General features: G+C 39.0%; 1 protein-coding gene across 2 annotated transcripts in view; it reads left to right on the top strand.

Moving 5' to 3' along the window:
- Positions 1 to 243: 243 nt before the first annotated feature.
- kars1 (lysyl-tRNA synthetase 1) overlaps positions 244 to 11,207 on the top strand; it is a 34,568-nt gene continuing 23,604 nt past the window's right edge. Inside the window, exons 1-6 of one of the 2 annotated variants that reach the window (XM_073070271.1) lie at positions 274 to 374; positions 3,485 to 3,671; positions 4,768 to 4,912; positions 6,485 to 6,650; positions 8,416 to 8,509; positions 10,338 to 10,524. In XM_073070271.1, coding sequence (XP_072926372.1) covers positions 3,529 to 3,671; positions 4,768 to 4,912; positions 6,485 to 6,650; positions 8,416 to 8,509; positions 10,338 to 10,524 — 735 coding nt within the window. In that variant the 5' untranslated portion in view covers positions 274 to 374; positions 3,485 to 3,528. Of the gene's footprint in view, positions 375 to 3,484; positions 3,672 to 4,767; positions 4,913 to 6,484; positions 6,651 to 8,415; positions 8,510 to 10,337; positions 10,525 to 11,207 lie in introns of both variants that reach the window. The other variant, XM_073070272.1, reaches the window with a different exon arrangement.

The following is an 11,207-nucleotide window of genomic DNA, read 5'->3' as shown; positions in this document are numbered from 1 at the left end:
CATCAGCATAATTTAGCATCAGTGAGGTTCTATTACGATCGATGTGTAACCTACTGAAGCAATGAACAGAAAAACAGTTGTGGATCATTTCAGCAAAGTCTCAGGGCAGCAAGATTGCTATAGGTCCTCATGTAAATTAACAGGCCACCGCTGGTTAATATTTATTTTCGAAGGAATAAGTAATATTTGAAAAGCTAGTTTTGCTGCCAATAAAGGGTTCAGGGGAAAATAAATAGGATCCGCCCCTGCTGCGGTGACATTGCCGAGGAAATACGAAGTGAGGCGTAGCTCACCCTCTCGGCGTCTAGTACCAACATGGCGGAAACGGCGGCAACAGCGGTGGCGGCGGACGGAGACGGTAAACTAAGCAAAAAGTAAGTAACTTCTCTACTTGTTATGGCAGTCCCCATTAGACTAACAACATAACAATAACCGTATTGCACTAGATTCTCACTAGCTGCTCCCAACAGTTAAAATTCAAGTCTTTCGAACCTCTCCTCATGGGCACATTTTGCTTTGAGGGATTGCGTCAGGCTGTGTGACATAGTGCAAGTTGGGAATTGTAGTTCTATTTAATGGCCAGCGGCGGAGGTCGAGGTATCTGGAACTACATATCCCGCAATGCTCTCTTCCATGCCGGCTTCTCCGGCAGCTGAAATCCATGCGTTCTTTTTAAAATTCCTGCTTTCACTCGCTTCAAATTGCCTTTGAGAGCCTTTCTGATTGTTGGTTGTGAAGGTGCTCTTACGGTGCGAATGAGTTCCAGCACATTAATTTCACCTTGAAAAAGAACGTATCTGACAGGATAGAATGTGGTGGAATAAAAATAACGCTGGAAAAACTTTCTGTCCGGAAGCATTTTATGGATAGGGAAACAGTCAGGTCAAAGATTTTGGGTGAGAACAATTGCTCCCCGTTATCACCATTTTCTGTTTCACTTTTGATTTTTCAACATCCGCTTTACATCATTTGCAATTAAAAAAAATAGTTGCCAATGCTTTATTCAGTATTCTTTTTAGTTTCATAAGTGGTTTTGGAGCTTCACTGGTGAGGGCAAGCACCCCAGATCTATGCTCTGTAGGTAGTAGTAAGATTTTGGGGAGTCGGGGTATGAGTCGCTCACAAGCGTTTATCCGGCGCCTAATTTCAAGAATGGTATAAAACGTTGGTGCCATGTCCAACACTCCCCAAAGTTCAAAGTAAATGTTATTATCCAAGTACATATATGTCACTATATACTAAGATCTATTTTCTTGTGGGCGTACTCAACAAATCTGTAGAATAATTACTATAACGGAAGTATAACGACCGCCCAACTCTGGCGTTCAACCAGAGTGCAGGGGACAACAAACTTTGCAAATGCAAGCATAAAGAATAATAATATTGAAAAAGTAATAAATATCGAGAAGATGAGATGAAGAGCCCTTGAAAATGAGTCCATTGGTTTTGGGAACATTTCAGTGATGGAGCAAGTAAAGTTATCCCCTTTGTTCAAGAGCCTGAAGGCTGAGGGGTTGTAACTGTTTCTAAACCTGGTGGTGGAAGTCTTAAGGCTTCTGCACCTTCTTCCCAATGGCAGCAGCGAGAACATATCCTGGGTAGTGGGGTTCCTCGATGATGGATGCTGCCCTCCTGTGACTGTGCTTCATGTAGATGTGTTCAGTAGTTGGGGGGGGGGGGGGGGAGACTTTACCTTTGATGGACTGGACCATATCCACTACTTTGTGTTCAAGGGCATTGGTGTTTCAGCCAGTGAGTGACTGAAGTGTGAAGTGCAATGCAAGAGGGTGTTGATGGAGACAGATTCCAATATGGTGCTCAGAAAGATAGTGAATGAGAATCTGAAATTTTTAAAAAATTGTAAAGCTATCGGGAGAAGATGGGTGAATGGAAGTTGTTGTATTGGTGTTACATTAAGCTGCTAGTTGTAATCAATCTGAAATTCTGGAAACTCAAATATTATTTCAAATCTACAATGCCATGGCAATTCAAGTGCACACCAGCACACGCAAAATGCTGGTGGAACGCAGCAGGCCAGGCAGCATCTACAGGAAAAAGTACAGTCTTCCTATAGATTCTTCCTATCGATGCTGCTTGGCCTGCTGCATTCCACCAGCATTTTGTGTTTGTTAGTTGAATTTCCAGCATCTGCAGATTTCCTCATGTTCAAGTGCACACCAGGGTGTTTTTATAAGTAATGAGATTATCTGCTTCCACCACCTTTTCAGGCAGTGCATTCCAGATGTAATTACCAACTGAGTAAATAAGTTATTTCTGAGATTGCATCTAACCATCTTTCTCCACACCCTAAACCTATGCTCTCTTGTCTTAAGTAGCTCTGCCATGGGGGATTTTTTTTCTTGTTAACTACCTTATCTATCCTTTCATAATTTTGGATACCTTTCTCAGGACCCCCTCACCTACCTCTGTTCCAAGGAAAACAAATGTAGCCTATCCATTCTATCCTCACAACAGAAATATGCAATCCCACGTAACATTCGAGTGAACTCTTCTGCTCATCATCCCGCTCGTGGTGTGGGAGCCAGAGCTAAACATGATATTCCAGCTATGACAAAACTAATATTTTGTAATTCTGTGCTGGGCTGGGTAGTCTAAATTCTTATAATTTTGAATATTGCATTGAAAGCTGCTGCTTCAGGCGTGGCATTGTGATAGAGTTTCTTCCGGGAAATTGAACCAGCAGGTCAGCCTGTTCACGGCAAGCTGCTAAAAGGGAGATAAGGGGACCGTAAGACCTGGGAGCAGATTCAGGCCAGTTGGCACATTGAGTCTACACCACTCTGATAATGGGAGGAAACACCTATGCAGCTTTTTTTCTGTCTACATTTTGTATTGAGGAGTGGCAACAATAAATATAAAACCACCACGCCACTCACCGACAATGCCTAGTTTATTGCATTTCTTTCAAATCTTATTGTTATTATTCAAAAATAGTACAAGTACATCAAAGTAACAACACTTACAATGCCTCAAAAAAGAAGAAATTATCTTAAGGTTATTGCATTTCTATTACTGACTGGCACAACATCCTGCTTTTAATGTTCGGCCTGACATCTGTGTACCTTAATCTCTTTTGGAGTTCCTATAAATTACACCATTAGTGATGAAAAGGTGGTGAGCTACCACAGAGAATACTGAACATGGCCTCTTTTGAGGATTGTGGGCAACTGTGGGCCTGGAAGTTCTGGTTGTACCCCTGGTCTGCAGACTGGATTGGCCGTCTAACAAGCAGTAGTTTGATGGTGGTGGGAGGAAGGAACAGTTCTGTGGAGATGAAGCAGTTAGTGTTTCGGATTTTCTTTGCAGAGATGTCGCCTGGCTTTTTCGAGTATTTCCAGCGTTTTCTGCTTCTTTACACTATCCATAAAACAATGCTTGAATCAGTCACCTCACAGTAATTGGATTAAAGCAATCACTCATTGGAGCTTTAATAGTCTGATACCATCTATCTTTCTTTTATTAGGTATTAAGTGCTTTGTAAATGAGACAAGACTGTGACAGTTCATTATGATGGCCAGAACCATACATAGGCTTCTTGGGCTGCAGGTAGCCGAAGTCTGCAAAGTCAGGGGTCACTGGGGAAAGGTGCCAATGCACAGACTTACTTCCTTTCCTGCCCTTTTCCAGAAGAGTCTACATGATGAAAAAAGGTTGGTAGTGCTTTGTTCCATATTTAGACATTCTCAGGTTGTTCAAGTCGCCAACCTTTTTTCATCATAAATGAGTTTTTAAATTGCCTTAAACAGAATAGAAACCTCATTAGCATGATGTAGAATAAGAAACTTTTAATACAATGGAATTGACAGTAGTGTATGAACTGCAATTGCACTTCTTTGCGTTATGTCCTTTTGAAGAAAGCCCCCTGAGCACTGACACATACTGTATATTATCACAAGGCTAATTTGAAGGGAAGAGAGATTAGTTGGGCCAGTGATAGTTGGAGAAACAGCAGTACAATTTACAAATAACTGTTTAAAATGCTGTTCAATGTTTGTTGTTGAGTAAATCATCTTCACTAATATATAATGCCAATTATTTTCAACAATAAGCTTATTGCTGTTAATATTTCTGTCATTTTTGGCTATAATGCATATAATGGGTGGGGATGAGTATGGCAGTATAATGTATTTTCCTGTAAATGGACAAGAAATTAGGCAGCAGTTTGGAAACTTGAATCTCCAACTTTGACATTTCATTGCTGTATGGTCTGAACACTTGATGATTTACATTCTGAAATGTGAGCAATTTTTATTTATTTCTGACTTGATTTTTTTTATCGCTTCCTCTAATTTTGTTTTGTGTTCTGCAGCTTTTTAATACTTCTTTGGAGCTGGTATCAAATATTCTTTCATTTTACAGGTTTTGTCATTCTTTGCTGTGAGCTCTACCACTCCTGAATTATTTTGTATTAAAACTTAATTTATCTTTTTTAGGTACTTTTTTTGTTTAAACAAACACAAAAATAAGTTTTAATTGAATGGTTTTTGTCTTGGCAAAACATATTAATAACTTTGGGGATATTTTCATGAGCTTTCTATTTCACTTTCTATTTCACTTTCTATTTTCCTTCTATTTACTTTCTACTTTCTATTCATGTTTGTTAGTAAAGTGCAAAAGGAAATTTCAATTGTTTGTACTGATTGTATCGAACCAAATTTCCTTAAGTTTTAAATTAACATTGTAGTATTGGAATGATTGCACTTGTGACTACATCTTTGTAATTGACCCCTGGTCTAATTTCTGCAGTGAGCTGAAGAGGCGAATGAAAGCAGAGAAGAAAGCTGCTGAGAAGGAGATAAGAGCTAAAGAACTGGCTGAAAGGGAAACTGTGAAAGACACAAAAGTCCATGAAGTCAGCCTGGGTGGAGATGAGGAGACTCTGGACCCTAATGTCAGTACAAGGGTTTTTTTAAATTCTCTACCTCTCAGTCACCTTCAGAGAAGGGGCAAGGTCTAAACATTGTTTTGTGATGTTGGAAGGATATAACTAAATAGGATGAGGACAAATATAAATAAAACAAACTATTTGCAAATACACTATTAGAACAATAAAATAAAGTCCGTTGCAGTACAAATTGGTCATAATATTGCTATACCCAATAGGTAGGTACATTTAATGTCAAAGAAATGTATGTAATATACATCCTGAAATTCTTTTTCTTCACAAACATCCACGAAAACAGAGGAGTGCCCCAAAGAATGAATGACGGTTAAATGTTAGAACCCCAGTTGCCCCCTCCCACGCACAAGCAGCAGCAAGGCAACTCCCCCCTCCCCACCAGCAAAAAAGCATCGGCACCCCCACTGAGCACTCAAGCATGCAGCAAAGCATCAATAAAGACGCAGACTTGCAGTACCCCAAAGACTATTCGTTCACCTGGTAATTCAACGTACCACAAGCTCTCTCTCGCTTCCTAATAAGGGAAAAAGAGGTGTCCGTGTTTTGCAGCGAGTGGGGAAACAACTCACGGATTTGTGGTGTTAAAAGCCTGTTGCGTCGCTTTTTTCCGAGCCCTGTGCCCAAAGAACTCGGGTCTCTGGACACATAGCCAGCAGCGACAGGCGCATCAGATGGCGGCACCAGCCTTGGATCAGCCCGTCTCCGGAGCCACGAAAATCCAGCACCCTGAAGGCGAGCTAGTCTCCCAGGCTGCATCCATGGGATATCGAAAAATGGCCGGTTGTCCCATTTTCGCAAAAAACCAAAGTCAGCGTGTAACTCCAGGTTGGAGTCTTCAAGAGAACCTTGAAAGGGGGGAAAAAAAGATACCCAAGATAGAAATAGAGCTGTTTCTGAAGATGCAAGCAAAGGAGTTGCCGTTAGGCACCATCATCCTAAGTTCCGTTGTTCAGTCTTGTGTTCTTGTATTAATATATTTGAGTCCAGTAACTTCCTCACCTAAAAATCTCCTGCTTTTAGATTTTTGTTTTTAAGGTTTTCAGTTTCATTTAATATCAGAATATATACAGTATATGACCAGAAAGTTGTGCTCTTCACAGACACCCATGAAACAAGACCCCATAGAATAAATGATAGAAATACCGAAACCCTGAAGACCCCCTTTCCCCACCCCTGCACAAGCAGCATCAAAAGCAACAATCACCCCCCCCCCCCCACTCACCCCCATTTGTGTCAGTAGATTGTGTCCTTACAATACTTTGTCTTTCCCTATTTACTTAAATGTTTTGTACACAGTTGAACCTACATTCTGAAAACCCCGCGTAGTGCTCTCTGGCCGTCCAGGCTTCCTATTCTCCCATAACAACATCATCTAAATTTATCCTTTTTATGCTGAGCCTTTGGTCTTTGTGCTGGAGCTTCCTGATTTAGCTCAGAGCCTACAGTTGTCTAATTATTCTTATGAACTTTTGTTTTCTAATGCTGCACATTTTAAAAAAAACTCTAAGCTAGTGTTCTGTAGCTTACGTTTACTCTTTGTTTCTGATCCTATATTCTTTACAGCAATATTACAAAATACGGACACAGGCCATCCAACAACTGAAGGGCACTGAAGAGGATCCATATCCTCATAAATTCCATGTAGATATATCCTTAACAGAGTTCATTGAAAAATATAATCATCTGCAGCCTGGAGACCATCTCTCTGATGTTCGTTTGTCTGTGGCAGGTGAGCTTTTCAAAGGAGCAACCTTACTTTACTCAAAATAAACTCCTGTTAAAGCTAATATTGGAAATAGTTTTAAGTTGTTATAACATAATCCCTACTTCCAAAGCCAGAGGCATGTAGCCATAGTTAAGTTAAGATCAAACCATTGGCATTTTAGATTGTCTTCCAGTGCTACTATATCCCCTTGTTAGATAAGGGAAACAAATCTGTACACAGTAGTAGCCCAGGTGTGTTCTCACCAGTACCCTGTACAACTTTAACAAAACTTTTCCTATTATTGAACTCCATCCATTTCCTTTGTACTTAAGGCTAACGTGCTAGTTTAAGTCCTACCGTGATAGTGGGAGAATTTAAGTTCAGTTAAATAAATAAAATGGAATTGAAAAGCTGGTGATTATAATGCTGATGAGAAAAGACTGAACTGTCCTAAAAGCGCAACTAATTTTATATCATTTTACAAAGTTTGTATTAAGGCGAGCACCACATGGTATTCTTACCTAAGCAAAAAAATCAATCAAAAAACATTTTGCTTCATTTTTAACTACTATGTAGTAACTGAAATTCAATAATTTATATAAAATAACTATCTTGCCTTTTCAGCTGTAATGATTTTAAAATGCAAGCAAAATCAAATTGATAAAAATAGCGAATGCAGATCGATGAGCTATTGCCAGAACTAGGAAAAGTTATAACTTGAAATACTGTAGCTACAGAGAGGTGGGAATGGGTGTAAAGAACATTGGGAATGTCTGTCCTGATGAAAGGACTTTTAGCCCAAACTGTCGACTCCATTCCTTTCTATAGATGCTGCCTGACCTGCTGAGTTCCTCTGGCGTTTTGTGTGTGTTACTCTGGATTTCCAGTATCTGAAGAATCTCTTGTGTTAGGGGATGTCTTATGGGTGGAGACCAAGGCAGAATAAATGGCACAAAGCCACTCATTGTGGTCATTTCCTTTGTTCTCTCCACCTTTCTGTCCAACCTAAAGCACTTGCGGTTACTAACATTTCCTAAGGTTTTTAGATCTGAATTTTTATTGTTTTTTCTGCCTCCGTTGATGTTATCTGATCTGCTGCGTGTTTATAGTATTTTATGTATAAATTTAGGTTTCCATCAGATGCAGGTTATTTTTTTGCTTTTAGATTTAAGTTAGTAAATATTCATTATTCTCTAGACTGGAATGTTCTAGAATATGGAACATAGAACATTACACCACATTACAGGAACTTTGGCCCACATACCCTTCCCTCCTACATAGCCCCACAGTTTTCCTCCTTCTATGTACCTATCCCAGTGTTTCTTAAATGACCCTAATGTATCTGCTTCTACCACCACCCCTGGTATCATGTTCCATGCACTCACCATTCTCTGTGTAAAAACAACTACAACAGCAACAACTAACTTTGCTCTTGCATCCCTCCCCCCCCACCCCCCCCATTCTTTCCTCCAATCACTTTAAAACAGGGGTTCCCAACCTTTTTTATGCCGTGGATCCCTACCATTATCTGAGGGGTTTGGGGACCCCTGCTTTAAAATTATGCCCCTTTGTATTAACCATTTCCGCCCTGGGGAAAAATCTCTTTGGCTCTCCACTTGATCTATGGCTTTTATCATCTTGTATCTGTTGCAAAACTTGCATTATTTCTCTTTTTGGTCAATAGAGTACCCGTAATGGCTAATTTACATATTTATGTGAGTCTTATTCATATGTGTCCTTTACAAAGTGAGTTTATATTGAAAAACATTTGGTACCTTAACTTTCCTAGGTCGTATCCATGCCAAAAGAGCCTCTGGTGCAAAATTAATTTTCTACGATCTTCGTGGTGAAAGCGTCAAGCTACAGGTTATGGCAAATTCCAAGTAAGTTAGATTACATAGGGACAACTGAACTACCTAATTTATGTAGTTTTTTATGTACCTAACCCATTCAGCACAGGAATAAAGTTACCCTAATTAAAGTTTATTTTATATAGATTTATTCACTGCAATGTGCAAAGATTGGAATAAGCTGTTTTTCTTCACTGGAGTAGTTTTAATATGCATATCGATGAGGTGTATTTGTCCTTTCTTAGGAGTTGAGAGATTGTGCTGAGTAAAAGATCAGCCATGGTCTTATTGAATGGCAGAGCAGGCATGACAGCTGAATAGCTTACACCTGCTTCACTTTCTTATACTCTCAATTATGTGATTATAATGACATCAGGATTCGGGTCAAGTTTATTATCACTGGCATGTGACGTGAAATTTGTTAACTTAGCAGCAGCAGTTCAATGCAATACATAATCTAGCAGAGAGAGAAAAAAATAATAAATAAAACATAATAAATAAATAAATCGGTTACGTATATTGAATAGATTTTTTAAAACGTGCAAAAACAGAAATACTTTAAAAAATACTTCATAGAAATATTTTTTTAAAAAGTGAGTTAGTGTCCAAAGCTTCAATGTCCATTTAGGATTCAGATGGCAGAGGGGAAGAAGCTGTTCCTGAATCACTGAGTGTGTGCCTTCAGGCTTCTGTATCTCCTACTTGATGGTAACAGTGAGAAAAGGGCATGCCCTGGGTGCTGGACGACTTTAATAATGGACGCTGCCTTTCTGAGACACCACTCCCTAAAGATGTCCTGGATACTTGGTAGGCTAGTGCCCAAGATGGAGCCGACTAAATTTACAACCTTCTGTAGCTTCTTTCAGTCCTATGCTGTAGCCCCTCCATACCAGGCAGTGATTCAGCCAGTCAGAATGCTCTCCACGGTACAACTATAGAAGTTTTTGAGTGTATTTGTTGACATGCCAAATCTCTTCAAACTCCGAATAAAGTATAGCCCAATAAAGTAAAAATGTATAACATTACAATATACATTTTATAGCAAATATTACTTTACTTTAAAATGTTCTTGATAGTAATTAATCCCAGAAAATGGATGGAAGTGTGTTAGTGGAGTGCGTCTTTGTGCAAGAAAATAATGCTTAAAAACCTGAAGCCTATTAGTCATCAAAGCTTTTTGCATTTAGACCTTGAGACCTAATTGCATCTGAAAAAGTATTAAGTGTAGTTTCTTATCAGTATTGTTTAAAATTTACTTTTCCTTTTGTAAATACTTGAAAATGAATTGATATGGAACATTTTTGTGCAATTAACCTAAAATCATCAAGCACTAAAGCCTGCATTTTATATTGAATTACACAATATGGTTGCTGTTCGCCAAAAATGCAGTCATTTTGCATGATTGCACTTCAACGTCAGAAAGCACACTTCTGCACAAGATTCAATTGTTCCAATTACAATACCTATTCATTTTAAATAAATGTTACCCCTTGATGATAATTGGCAGAATATTGGTGGTTAGTATTTTTGTTCATAATCATTCAGAACAGGTTAAATACTGCATCTACAAACTTGTTTCAGTTGCTCAGTTTGTTTCTTTACTTCTGAAACTTAAATTTCCAGAATGCTTTTCATCTTAAAAAGCACCTTTCTAATTTGCCACGTGTAATGCCACCATCAAAAATAGTTATGCTAAAAGAGTGCTTAAAGTTGAGTGTGACTGTATTTTATTATATTAGTATAAGGAATATGCTGCTACTTGTAAACTGTAGGAACTGAAATAATTGAATTAAATGTGTAAATACTCTTTAGTTCCCTTTTATGTGATTTTTAATTTAAACTGAGTTTTTGATTGTTATAGAAATTACAAATCTGAAGAGGCTTTCATTAAGATAAACAATAAGCTGCGACGTGGGGATATTATTGGAGTGGAGGGAAACCCAGGAAAGACCAAAAAAGGGGAACTGAGTATAATCCCCACAGAGATAAAACTACTGTCTCCCTGCCTACACATGTTGCCCCACTTGCACTTTGGACTCCGAGACAAGGTAGGTGGCCCATGTGAATTTGTTTCTTGACAGTTAATAAAACCTAATTCAAAAACAATAAATGATCCAAATCCAAAATTTTTGCTACTTGCTCTTGCATATTTTCATCAAGTTGATGAGTGACCATGTGAGACAGGAGGGACAGTGATGGAGGAGTTTGGCACGTCATTTGGAAGGGATGATTCTGTGAGGACAACTCGTGGGCTGCTTCAGTGGCTTCCCTGGTTTAGCCGGCAGTCCTTGGATGCTTCTTGCAAGGTTGATTGAGTTGAATTTCGGTTTATTGTCATTTAGAAACCACAGCTGCAATGCAATGCAGTTTAAAAAAATGAAACAACGTTCCTCCAGAATGATACCACAAAAGCACATGACAAAACAGACTACACCAGAAAATCCACATAATGTTTGGCAATCCCCAAATCCAGAGTCCGGAGAGGCTGCTGCGTATTAATATCGCACTACCATCTTAGTGCGTTCCCCAGAAAGGAGCTCCAAACCCACAAGACAAAACAAGACTACCCAGACACACCAAGTCAGGAGACCAACTCTACCACCCAACAAACCAAAAACTAAAGCTACAAGACCTACACAAAACCACATAGTTACATATAGTTACAACAGTGCAAACAATACCATAATTGATTAAAAAAAAACAGACCATGGGCACAGTAAAAATAGTCCAA

This window comes from Hemitrygon akajei, chromosome 17 (genome assembly GCF_048418815.1).
Source record: "Hemitrygon akajei chromosome 17, sHemAka1.3, whole genome shotgun sequence".
Lineage (NCBI taxonomy): Eukaryota > Metazoa > Chordata > Chondrichthyes > Myliobatiformes > Dasyatidae > Hemitrygon > Hemitrygon akajei.
This window is presented reverse-complemented; position numbering and strand designations above follow the sequence as displayed.